Source organism: Calidris pugnax, unplaced genomic scaffold, assembly GCF_001431845.1.
Source record: "Calidris pugnax isolate Ruff unplaced genomic scaffold, ASM143184v1 scaffold56, whole genome shotgun sequence".
Taxonomy (NCBI): Eukaryota; Metazoa; Chordata; class Aves; order Charadriiformes; family Scolopacidae; genus Calidris; species Calidris pugnax.
The window spans coordinates 13,763,674-13,777,086 of NW_015090839.1; the positions used below are offsets into that span (position 1 = coordinate 13,763,674).

Consider the following 13,413-nt stretch of genomic DNA (forward strand, 5'->3'; position numbering starts at 1 on the left):
TTGCAAAATCATCCGTTGTGATTAAAGGAGGTTTCTAGACTCATAAGACTAGTTAGCAATCTGCAGAAATGTCTTTAGCACAAGATCTCTGCCACATCACCTTTTTATGAGATCTTAAGACACGTAAATTATTATTAGCCATTTTGAACCAAGTACCAAATCAGAAATGGAGTTGCGTGAATAGCTGTTAGGTGAAAGAAATTCTGCCTTTTCTCACAGCATCAGCTTCAAAAGTATTGCCTAAACAATTTCTACACCTTCCTGTGGGCATTGAATAATGAAGAGAGGACCTCCTCTGAATCAGAATAACATGTACTTCTATGTAAAATCAAGCTCAAACATGAACTTAAAAGAGAAACAAAAAGGAAGGGGAGAGCTAGGAAAATAAATTTGTTTAGTTTTGAAGTTACATTAAGTTTGGGTTTTAAAAAAAAATAAAATTAAATATATTCTGACAATCAAAAGAAAAAAATACCTGAGATTTTCCAGTCATCCAGTTCTTCAATATATTTTTTTAAATTGCATTTAAGAAGTTTTTTAATAAATGTGGCACATATCGTGCGTTTCAATGCTACCAAGCACTTAGTGTTTTCTACCATACTTTTGCAGTTGATGATGGGTGTCTAGAAAACACCCCAGACACGGCAGAGTTCAGCAGGGAATACCAACTGCACCAACATCTTTTTGATCCAGAGCATGACTATCCCAACATGGGCAAGTGGGTGAGTACATGCTTCTTGCTTATTTTTCTTGCATGTGAAACTGGGTTTTGTCTGCTGCGTGGGATACTATGAAACCACAAGGAGAATATTGTGTTTATTGCAGGAAAGGTCATCATCCTAAGAGAAACTTCTCAAAAAGGTGAAATTGCCCTTAAAAATATAGAAATAATGCCTGTGATTGATGAAAAGCCCATAGAAATAGAAAGTAGAAATCCTTGTCTTATGACCCGTCCTAGGGCATGACAACTATGTATGTGCTTGATAAGTGCAACAAAACACATTTCAAACTACAATGAGCATGTAACCAAAATTAGTGCAGATTTTAGCACAAGATTTCAAATCATAACAGGGCCCTAATTTGAAAGGTTATTGAGGTTCAGTGACTATTCACTGTTCAGCTACTCAGATGCTAAAAAAATAAATAAATGGAGGGCAACAGTTCCTGAACACATTTAAAAAAATCTAGGTCCAGACAACTTGCTCTAAGGAATCCTCTCTGGCTTAAGGATTTTGGAGGACTTGATACTGCTTCTTCCTCTATTCAGGTTGTGCACTACATTATATTGAAAAAGTATTTTACATATTGCGTACAATAAATAGAGTGAGCTATACTAAGGGAAAAATCTTGCTCTGAGCATACAAGGACTTTAATAACTCCAGCTAGACTATTTCTGCAGGCTAAAGGCTCCAAAGAGAGCTCTGCCGCTTAATCTTACATTACATCAGTTAAACGTCCAATCCCAAATCCATCTTCAGGCGCCAGGAAAACAATAACAATAATTTATAACATAATTTATGCTTCTAGAGCAAATAATGAAATCTCATTTTACATTGTTATAACACTTTACTTAAGATTGCCCTAAACCAACGCTCTGTAAGCATATATCGATAAATGGACATGTTTGGCAGCCTTTTCTCCTGCTGTAATTGTGAGACAATGATTCATCGTTCATAATCAAACCAGTGTAAGATTTATAGTCTTAATTACTTGTTTGAGTGCTAAATTTCTTGAGAGAATCATGCCAAAAATCCATATTTTGGAAACTCTTGTTGCATTCTAAGTAATTACCATCAAAGGTTTTCATTTTAAAAACACCAGATGGTGAACTTTCTTATTTATGCCAAACAATTCTGTTAGTTTTCTTATTATTCATAAGTAATTTACTTTCATAATACCATTTTTGAAGACTATAAAAGCACTTCTGTAAATCTTTGGCCTATAGCAATATTTCAGAATCAAGCATATATACTCTGTTGTCATCAGCAATGTATATACTTAACAAATGGTAGGTAATCATTAGTGAATACTGGCCTTTTTTCATTTCTCCATCCATCACTACTAATTCAGGGGAAAAACCTGCTCATGCATGGATTAAAACAGACTGTTAGGTACTAAACAGTAATCATATCTAGCTGCGGCGTAGCCAACTCCAGATCTTTCTAATTAGAGATGAAACAGCTGGTAATGTGCATGAGCAAATGTTCTGCCCAGATCCAGGAGAATCGCCCCGATTGCCTCCTCATTGTATACTACCACACATTAAAAAGATAAATACGATGATATCTGGTTTTATGGCTGGTTTGGTTATTTTTATCTCTCTGGAAAAAATAAGAGCAGAGAAGCACTCTAAAAATTAGCTGTCTGAGGCTTTATAAGGGAGAGAGAAAGTAGATCAGATCTTCTAGGTCACTCACTGTCATCTGGATTAGGTTGTAAATGACCAGCAGAGCCAATGTGGTCTGCCCAGAGGGTGACGACCGAGCATCCTCATCCTCCCACTGCCCCCCCAGCCACCAGAACCCCCTCTGCCCACCAGCAGCCCCCTCGTTCCTCCTTCTCCCGCGGAGGACGGCGTGCCCCCGGGGCCGTGAGGGCTGTGTATTTACAGACTGGCGTTTCCACCAGCTCCTGCGTGCTGTGCAGGCGCTAGCCTGTCACCACCGTCTGAAGCCCTCGGAGCCAGTGTGTCTCCTGGACCTGTGCGAGCTGGCGTGCGCTCACAGCTCTCGGGGGAGCTTCTCCCCTGCCTTTTCCTGCCGCAGAGCGGTTGAGGCGGCGTTACAGTTCCCACTGCCTTGTCCTTTCAAGGAGCCAGCACGCATTCCTTAGCATAACCACAGTAAAACCCAAATTACATTAGCAGGTCAGGGGGAAAAAAAAAAAAAAAAAAAAAAAGAAAAAAAAAAAAAGGAAAAGATCGGCTTGTTTGTGAATAATGGGAATGAAACAGGTTGGTTGGTTTGTTTTGGTGACAGACTCTTAACGCTCACAAAGCTGTGGGACCTCTGCAGCACCCTGTGCACAGCAGACACGTTTTATAACGGTAAAACAAGTCTAGAAACTGTCCCATACAGGAAAGTGTATGATTCCGTGTAGACACTAAATATTGTGTGTAAATACTGCTAATATATATGAAGATACGAATACATAAATCATCTATACTGTGTTCGGAGAGGGAAGAGGAAGAATTTTCCTGTCTTTGGGAGAACTCTCCATATATCAATATGCTGACATGTGGGAAGTCTCAGGAACAAGCTCTGTTTATAGGGCAAGCTGCAGAGTTTATACTCTCCTCCCCAGCCCCAAAGATACTTTTTCTTCTCCTCATATGTGGAATACGTAGAGGGGACAGTTGGAATAGTAAGATGAGGGACTTTCAGAGGTGTTTACCCTAGTGTGTAATTATAGTTTCTATGATTTTTGACCACAGAGGTTTGGGACCTTTTTATTTTCCCCTTCAGTTCAGACTTTTCCTTGCAGGAAACAGGTACTTTACATTTGAGTCTGCCTTTTCCACATCATGCAACTTGACTCTTTAGATGGTCTGAAGAAGTGGTGTTGGCATCCAGAAAGTCTTGCACAAAGATAGTTTACAATATAAAATTCACAATACAAATCTTAAACCCACTTACATGTAAGTTGTATATTTACTGAAACCCAAAAGTATTAAAGTATTAAAAAGAGGAGGGAAGTTCAGCTGTGTTTTCTGACACCAGTAGCAGCACAAATGCAAAATGAATAGCAACTATATTTATCAGTAATGCTTCTTTTTACTGAAGCAGTAAATACTATTTCACTCTTAGGGTGGAAAGAATGCCAGTTTTGCCTATCGGCTACAGTGGAGGGATCCAAGACAGTATGAAGAAAGGCAAATGGGAAGCAGGGATAAAAATATTTGACTTTTTGTTAAAGAAGTTGCCATCTCTAGCTTCCTAATTCTCATGAAATCCTGAACCTAGTCACTCAGATTTCATTTTCCTTCCGTTATAGTGAGCAACACTGAGTGCATCATTCTTTGCCAACTGACATTTTTCAATATCTGGATGGCAATGGCAATAGTTCTGGTACCCCTCTCCAATTTCAGGCAGTAAATGCAGATTGTTTAGTTCAGTGTAGTATGTTTGGTGTAATAGAAATTGTCGTGTTTGATATTCCTGACAAGACTGTAAGTTGACTGGGCCAGGGGGGAGTTCTCCCAAAAGGATGCAACCTTGCTAATGCAATTTTCCTTTTCAGTTTTGCTTTCAGTGTGCAGGTCAGTTTACAGATCTGCTGATTGTTACTGACTTAAACAAATTTCAGTAAAGTCTGAAAGATATATGTGTAAATTTCTCTGGCGTTAGTTAGTTGGTTGTAAACATTTTAAGTTCTGAGTTTTTTTCTACTCAAATCCCAATCTGTAGCACCCTGATCCAAGTAGCCAGGAGGGTGCAAAGGAAGCTCCAGGAGTGAGGAGAAAGTAGCAATTCATGTGCAACACGTCTTCGGATGAGGTGTATCTTTAACTGGATAAGCTCTGTGACTTCATTCCTAACAACTCCTAGGTGAGGGATGAGAATGGTGATCACTTCGTGTGCCAATTTTGGTGGCTGATGAGCTCAAATCCTTACGCAGTGGAACATATTTTCAGGATTGCTATTACTGCACAAGCACACTCTGAGTTTATGCTCCATAACTTCATTTGCTTTGCACTCTACGTAATGCTTAAGTAGTAGCTACAGTCTTAAAACATTCCCAAACAGACTAAACAAAATATGATCTTCCGAGCAGGAACAGTTCAATTGTAAGGAATCTTCCTGAGTGACAGAAATGTTAGCTTCACTAGTCATCAAATTCTTTTTATTTCCGAAACACTATTTTTCCTCTCATGAAAAGTATAAAGTCAAATACTTTACATAGAGAGACTTCAGCGGTGCTTTGTTTCCTAAAGAGAATCACTTGCGCATCCATGGGTTTCTTTAAAATGTTAAATTTAAGTTTTCCCGAAGTGAGTTTGCATAAATGACTAGCCAAGAATGTCTCCCTTGGCCAACTTAATCTCTGTTCCCTTTTGGCACAGCTCAGACAAAATAGCTGAGGTTGGGCAAGAGATAGACCTTGTGAATTTGGGGTTTAATGAACATGAGACGTACAAAACAGACAATTTTGGCAGATTTCATTGTAACACTTGAAAATGTTTGTTTTTTCTCATATCAAGGCTGCAGAGAGGGTAGAAGTGTTTGGTGAATTTGTCTCGCGCTAGAATTACACTTTCTATTTATATAATCAACGTTAGGTCAGTTGTTTATAGCAGAATTAATGGCCTTGTTTATACAGTGTTCTGCTTTTGTACATGTAATTCTTCTCTCCTTCCATTTTCAGGTTAGGGCTTGGTTTTGTTTTTCTTCATAATACACAATCGAAACAAAATGTGTTGAGCATGTGTGTGTTATTCCAGACTTTATTAGAATTCACTACTTGTACGAAATACAACAATATGTGGATGCACTTATGTAAACTATGGTCAGAGGGTTTTTTTGTGTTAGCTTTTTTTTTTTTTCTCATCATCATAACTTTCTCTTCTGCCAAGATGTTTTTGGCAGTTTTAAAAAGGTTCACCATTAAAAATGTTATAGACCAAATGGTTTTTAGAAACTTTATTGAGGGTACTACTTAAACAAAGGAAAAGTTGGCGCTGAACTCCTTTCAGCAGAACTTTGCACTGGGAAGTGTTGATATCTGGAAGGGAACAAGCAAAGACAACAAAACAGTAGGAACAACACCGATTGCTGTTTTTAAAAGGAATTAGAAAATCTCTTGTAAAGCAAATATTTTTTTGCTGCTGTTCTTTTGTCACCTCAAATGTATAGAAAGGTGTACCAGAGGCAAGATTCCTTCCCACTTTTTGAAAAAAATTTATGTATTTATACCATGTATCATGCAATGCGGAACATTCAGTCTATATTATATTACAAGTATGTACTTCAAAGTCTTATTGCCTGAACACGGATGATAATATAGTGCAGCATAGTGGAAAATTACTGGCTTTTTAATTATTGATAAGACTTTGACTGCTCCTGAAGAATTTCAAAATGTTAGCAGGAATATCGAAATATTCATTTGTAGTTCATCTTTCCACTAAAACTACACGCTCTCTGAACTTGCTAATATTTAACAGCAAAAATAGTATTTTAAAAGAAGAACATAATGAATCTTACAGATTTTTTTTTCCCCCTTCCAGAGCAAGAATTTACTCTTTGAGAAGATTAATGGTGGTCCAAAAAGAAGAAAGAGGGTAAATACCACAATACTTTATAGCCGCTGTATTATCTAGAGAGCTAGTAAGAATTAAAATAATGATGTTGAAATGGAAAGTTAGTCTAATGCATCTGCATTATACCTTAGACAATGTGTAAAGTCAGACAATCTCTGTGACAAACTACTGCAGCAGGCTTCAGGACTGTCCACCGAGTACAAGATGTATTTCTCTAAATAGCCTGTTGCTTTCAGAAGATGTGCGTCAATGCAGAGCATTAAATTATAAACTTTATAGTATTGGTGGTTTTAAATGGATCCTATTTGCATAAAAAACATTTAAAATTACGTAAATGTCCTTGAACCAGAATTTTAAAGTTCCCTACTAAAATGCTGGGTAAAATTAATTACCACTATCGATGCATGGCAATATGGTTTTGTGTGTAAATGACAGTAGAACTGGTCCTTCAGCTGATGTAATTTGATCCACTTACATACTTGGATTTACCTCTGATTAAATTCGCACCTCTGTGTCCCACTTGCTGGAAGGACAAAGATGAACAGGTTCTCATCTTTCTGCCCCTGAAACAAGGACAGAAATCCACATATCGCAGAGAACCTCTGCACAGTCCACCTCACTATCATCTTTTTTCAGTAGTGGCAGCCTTTCTTTCATCAAAAAAATCACTTTCAGGCAGAGACAAAGTCTTTCGCTTTGCTGCTGGTATTTTTTTCTTACAAGAAGAAAAAGTCTAGCTCTCTGCCAGTAAGTAGCTTTTCAAAATATGACAGCACAGTTTATATTGTAAATGAAGTAAATTTGGTTTTAAATAACTGAAATGTAAGTGAAGATGATTTATTTATTTATTTAACACTTAAACGTAAAGTCTTTGTTAGAAAGGGATAAGATGTGTTGATTTCTTACCAGTTCACGCATCACTGGTAATAAACACTGTTCAGCCATGAGTTAATGATCTATCTGGAGCTTAGTATCTGCCTCCCACTTACGTTTGATTTTTGAGGTTGGTAGCGGGAAAGGAAAAAGGGTAGGGACCTGATTTAACTCTAAAGCAAGCAGAATTTACTCTGGAAATAGCTTTGTGCAATATTTGTTAATAGCTAGAACAGCATGTTAAAGTCAGATTGGTGCAATACATACATGAGAAAAAAGCAAAAACATAAATATATTTTGTGCCTGTGTGCTGAAGGAATGGGACAGAAAGAAATAATGGCTGGAGAGACATGACAACCGTGTGGCCAGGGGCAGCCCAGAATTTTGGAGGTGAAGCTTCAGTTTCTCACTTTGCAGCAGATTTGTTTTCTTAGCACAGGCATGTCAATTAATGGTAAATCCATTATCATTTATAGCGTATTATTGTTTTAAGAGTGATACTGTAATGATTACTAATGCTTTAATGAACGATTCAGAATTTTCACTTTTTTAGCAGAAGGGTAATGTAGAGCTGTCAGCAGCAGAGTGTATTTTTCCTGAAACCCAAAAGCCTACTGGATTCCCCTCCTTCCTCCTGCGGTCCCTGCCGCTCCTCCAGGCCCTTCTGCACAGACAGAGTTTAGGGAGGACAGCTTCTGGTAACAGACTGGTCTTTTGGGTCAGAATGTCCCGGTTTTAGCTTAAAGCAAGTCCAATGTAACTGTGTATGTAGCAATTGTGTTGTGTCTATACGACGGTGTCGTGTAACAGTCACAGAGGAGTTTACAAAACTACATATTTAAGATTGTGTATGAATATTCATATGTTTATATGTAGGTATAAAACACACATACAAGCATATAATCAGTATATATTGCAAAGGTATGTATTTGCCATTTGCTACTTTGTTATTTTTTGCAGCATTTGCAGTGCAAGACAAGGAAGCCGACAGTGACCTCTAATTTAACATGCAATTCTCCCCTTTTCTTAAATCTCTACATGAGAGCATAGCCTTGTCCAGAATCTAATATCCTGAACACGACAGGAGTGTTCTGTAATCACTGAGTCACGTTGCCGTGGGCTCGGAGTTGTGCACAAAGGTACTCAGGAACCACGTTACTTTGAATTCAGCACAGCTGTATAGGATTAAACCTTTTTTTTCAGTCAAATCAGCCAAAAATTTTGCATTATATTTTGTGTTTTCTTACGTCAGTTGAGAAGGATTCAAATTCTTATGTATTCTTATTTTCTTCTACTTTATTTCAAAAAGTAGCAAGTACCATTCCAAAACAAGACCAATTAATCTTCCTAAGAATCTTCAAATAATTCCTAGAAGTTTATGCAACAGATGAATTTCACTAAATTAACATTAAACAGAACTTCCTTAAACAAACACAAAAAATCATTTACATGTGTCTTATTTTTAACAATTTAAAACATTAAATTAGTGTTAGTTTTATTTTCAGAGATTTTTTCCACATTCGTTTCTGGTTCTTTACATTTTTATGTTTTCACTTGCAGCAGGCAAAGCACCCAAAAAACCTAGCAGAAGTAAGCAAAAGGGCTGCTCTGTGCTGTGATTAAGTATTAATGATAGTGTCTACAAATCTGGAGAAACCCAAAGCTTAAACTCGAAGACAGACAAACCCCAAATCTTGTCCAGAAATTTGACAAATACCTGGGATATCCGGAAATGTTTCATTCCTATTTTAAAGCTTTTTTTTTTTTTTTTTTTAAAGTTTTGAATTCCCTACATTTTGGTGAAAGAAACACAGAAATGTCTCAAGAACAGTAATTTCTGTGGTACAGCCAGCCTGACAAGAATCAGGAGATACTGGAAAATTTCCATTCCTCCAAAGTTTGTCCTTAGGCAAACAATTTTTATTGGCATCAAAACCCAGCACACTAGAATTTCTGTCTATAGCTGCGAAGGAGAAAGTATATACTTGAATTTTGTTTACCCTGATACTGTAGCAGGCCAGAAAGTGGGTGTAAATAATATTTGTTAATTCTGAAGCTCCACTAAACTGCTTGATACTTGCAGGAAATACATTTTATTCCGTTGGTATATATAAAATTCAAGCATAGGCTTTCTACATTTCTATGATCTCCAAACAGTTTTGAGACAGGATCTGTTCTTCTTCAGTCTCACGTTGTGCTGCTTACATGGCGCAAAGTGAAGTTAAACCCTCTCCGGGGATCTTCTTTCCAGCATTCCCTTGTTCTGGCAGTGGTAGGAGAGCCATTTCCTATGCCAAAACCTTGCTTGGCTCTGCTTCTGTGCCAGCAGTTTTTTATCTCGGCATCAAGAGAGGAAGCGAGGAGGGTTTTCCTGGAGAGGAGATGGGCTGAAGAAGAGACTTCGGTCAAAAATGGTGTCGTGGTATCTAAATGTTTCCCAGCATACGGTCCATCAGAGGCTAGGGATTTAAGGTAAAGCTTACCTGGACTTCTGGAACAAGTTCTGTCGTGCCTAAAGAATGTGAGGGAGTTAGATCTGCTGCTGCTTCTCTGCTGAGCTGGGGAAAGGAGGCGTGGAGCAAAAAGACAGTGTTTCATTCAGACTGTCCTGTATTCTCGATAGTCCTCTTTCACTTGTATTCTGTCTAGTGGATTGGATTAAATTCTTACACACAAAAATTATTAGAAGACAAAGCATTGGTTGACTTTTAGATTTACTCCCTGAGAGCAATTATTTTTTTTTCAGTCTGCAAGTATTTGACAGATAAGATATATATCCACTAATGCTAGTTACCTTTTATATGTTTCCCTGTTTCTAATAAGTATAAATAATTTTAAACTTTTTCAGAGTGTGAACCCATATCTGCAAGGACAACGACTGGATAATGTTGTAGCAAAGAAGTCTGTTCCACATTTTTCAGATGAAGACAAGAGTCCTGAATAAGTACAATAAAAATGAATGATGAAAACTCATGCCATCCTCTGCTAGATCATAGTATTGCTTATATATAATCATCTATTAAAATCCTTGTGAATGGCAGCATGTTTATTATTTATATAATTGTAGATGAAAAACAGCTGTATTTATAACACTATGTTCTCCTAGATAACAAAAATATGGTTCTGCTTTTTGTTAAGTTATGGTAAAAGGACATTTCTGTTGTTTTTATTTTAGTCATGGAGCAAACTTTAAAAATGTTAGTCATTTTAATAGCTAACGTGAGGTAAATGGTCTTAATGAGCAGCTTGTAAATAGGAAGACATAAAAAAAATGCCCGGTCTGACTCCAACATTTAATCTTAAATGTTACTATGTTTGACACATGAAAATTATAGTTTTATGTTTTGTTCACAAATATTGTTACTTAGCAAAGACAAAGTATTTATTTTACCCAGAGAATTTTGGCTTTTGGTCCATTTTAATAAACATTTAAGCAATCTACAAGGTTTGCAAAGTGACATTTTCCAAAATATTTCAGAGGCTCATTTGTCTCAGTTATTGCTGTGCAAATTTAAAAATTAAAGAACTGCTTTTTGACTCTATCCACTGGAATATTTTTCTGTTAGTTTTAATCGTTCCATGTCCACAACTTTTCTGAACACTTGCACATCTTTCTTCCTTATCAATGGTACTGTTGTGAGGAAATAAATCTCCCCCGCTGTTCTTTGTCTTTGTAACAGCAGCATTTGTGCATTATAATGTTCTTAAATTATGTGTCCCTGGGACATTGTAAGTGAAGATGGAGATGTGTCCGTGTTGATAAGGTTGTGTCAACATCCTCTGAATCCAAATCCAGGCTATCAGGGTCATTACAGTTGATGAGCTTCTGAAAAACTAAGATGCTCTAATAACACTGGTTGCTATCACGGCTCTTGAAGTTGCTCCGAGAAGCTTGAATTGCCTTTTTGCCCCTAGGAGACTAAAGAACTTTATATTCCAGAAAACTGACTTGTCTCTTTGTGAAAGATGAGAATATAAAATTACCTAAAAATTTGTTATTTTCAGAGTACATCTGAAATATTTCAAGCCATGTGCAAGGGGCATTGGAATTATGAAAAAAAGCATTAGCTTACCGCTTTGAATTTCAGCTCTACGGAGAAAAAAAATTGTAGTTTCCTTCCCTGTCCTACAGAAAGACACAGTAGAATAATGATGACTCCCTTAGTAAAAACAGCTAAGAAACTAATGGAAACAGGGTCCTAGCTACATAAGATTAAAGTTAACAGGATGGCACAAATATGACTGTGTGTGGCATTTCCTTTTTCTATCCCAGCACTTAGTAAGTTGCAATAAATTACATATGCAGAGAGTTGGTCCTCTCACGTCATTTATGGGTAGATTGCAAAACTCTGTAACATTCTAGGCTGAAATACGACGTCTTTCACCACATTTCCTCTATTTAAAAAATCTGGAAAACTAAATAGTATGTAATGCAGTGGGGTTTATACTCACAGGTGACACGAAATTGATGAGTTTGTGTGAAAAGCTCCTTCCACTTCCAGTGCCTGAAATGGGATGGGAGTAATCCAGCCTTTCGCACAAGAGAACTTGTATTCTCTGCTTCTTAAGCTTGCTCTTTTTTGTCTGACTCCTGCTTAGCCTTCACACATTGAGAGTTACAAAGGTTGTCTCCAAAATCAGAAAAAACTGTATATCATGGCATGACTCTGAAACCAGAACCCACTGATGCCCAGTGGCCCAGAGTATGTGAAATGGTCATTCCTGCCCCCCAGCCAGTGCTGCCACAAGGCTGCCACTTGGTCAGAAGCTACATTTCCATTCCTCGGAGACTGCTGCTTCTTCAGGTACTCAACTCTTATAAATTCTTTTAAAGTAATCTGAGCTACACCTTGGCCTTATGAGCTCCAGTAAAATCCATTTTAATCACAAAAATGAAGCAGCCATGAGGCAAATTTATTTCATTTTTTAAGCTCTTAGTAAGGACCAGCATATAATAAAAGGCGGTGTGTACAGTAAACAGGGGGCTTAAAAAGAGAGGGGCAAAGAGGTAGCGTTTGCCTAATAGTATCAGGGATCCCAGTGGCTGACTGTGACCCCAGCGGGGCCTGAGGAGCTGCCCTTCTGTCTATGATAGATCTGCACAGAGCAGGTGAAGGAAAGATTATGCAATTTAGAGATGTTTTTGTCTTTAAATGCGAGGAAAAAAAACCACCCACCTTTACACTGCACAATATAATGATGCATCTTACAGGAACCGTCTGCTGGAAGAAACCAAACATGTGGCAATGAGCAGCCGTCTGCTGAGTCCATCAGGCAGCTTGAGTGTTTCACCAGGAAGACTCAACTGCACTGTTGTGAAATGGCAATAAAATATAGCTATTGCACCATGATAATGAGATTAATTATTCCAATTTCAGTTTCATAGAAGTACTGGGATTGGTAGTCCCATATTAATTAAAGAAAACAAACAAAAACCAAGCAAAGAAAGTAGACAACAGTCCAAAGGTGTATATGTAGTTTTTTATACAGAATCATCACAGTGCTAGTCTTTTGGAATCAATGAACAAAGATACCAACTATCCCCCTCACAAAGAGCTCACTCCACCAAACCAGTATTTACAAGAATGTAAATAGCTGCTCAGCTCTTACAGGTGTAATCACCCTTTTACATTTATGATGCATGTGAATAAAGGCGCACGTATATTGCTATTGTTGTTTAGAATTTTCATGAAATTAAATCTTTTTTAGATTATTTTATAATCTGCAAGTATGTTAATTACCTCTAACGTATTTGAGACACAATGTGCTTGAAAGAAGCTATACAAAATAAAATGTATTGCCATGCAACATTGGTTTTGTCTGGTAAAGAAATATTTATGACTCTAGTTCTGAAAAGGCACTGCATAATTGAGAAGATTATAGTATTTGATTTGTGACACACAACTTACCCTGGGGTTGCATGTGTATATATATACATATATACAAACACTAAAATACACTTATAGTCTTATAGAAAACTCAGTAGTAAAGACTATAAAGATGTTAAACCACAGAAGCAAGTAATATAAAAATGCTTAGTGAATTATTTAGGAGGGGAAATAGCGATATGCTTCTTTTTATTGGCACATTTGTATTCACCTAACAAAACCATGCCACTAATCGGTTCAGCAACTCCTGAGCAAACCAAAGAAACGTGGAACTAGTTCTGAGAATATGATGACAGAATCCCAACAGTCACTTACAGCTCATCTGAAGCTTATTTTATGAAAATATGATGAAGCATATCTTCATCTGTTAAACTGAGGAAGGACACAGTCAGAAAG

At 37.3% G+C, this 13,413-nt stretch overlaps 1 protein-coding gene and 1 long non-coding RNA gene across 4 annotated transcripts in view; one reads left to right on the plus strand and one right to left on the minus strand.

Moving 5' to 3' along the window:
- Positions 1-12,939, plus strand: part of SCG5 (secretogranin V) — a 31,899-nt gene extending 18,960 nt beyond the window's left edge. For all 3 annotated transcript variants that reach the window (XM_014941907.1, XM_014941909.1, XM_014941908.1), the window contains exons 4-6: positions 610-722; positions 6,224-6,277; positions 9,978-12,939. In XM_014941907.1, coding sequence (XP_014797393.1) covers positions 610-722; positions 6,224-6,277; positions 9,978-10,073 — 263 coding nt within the window. In that variant the 3' untranslated portion in view covers positions 10,074-12,939. The remainder of the gene's footprint in view (positions 1-609; positions 723-6,223; positions 6,278-9,977) is intronic.
- On the minus strand, positions 8,041-9,952 carry LOC106887998. Its single transcript, XR_001412023.1, has 2 exons — positions 9,613-9,952; positions 8,041-9,516 (listed from the first exon to the last, which is right to left on the minus strand). It is a non-coding gene; the product is annotated as an uncharacterized LOC106887998 (long non-coding RNA).
- Positions 12,940-13,413: the final 474 nt, after the last annotated feature.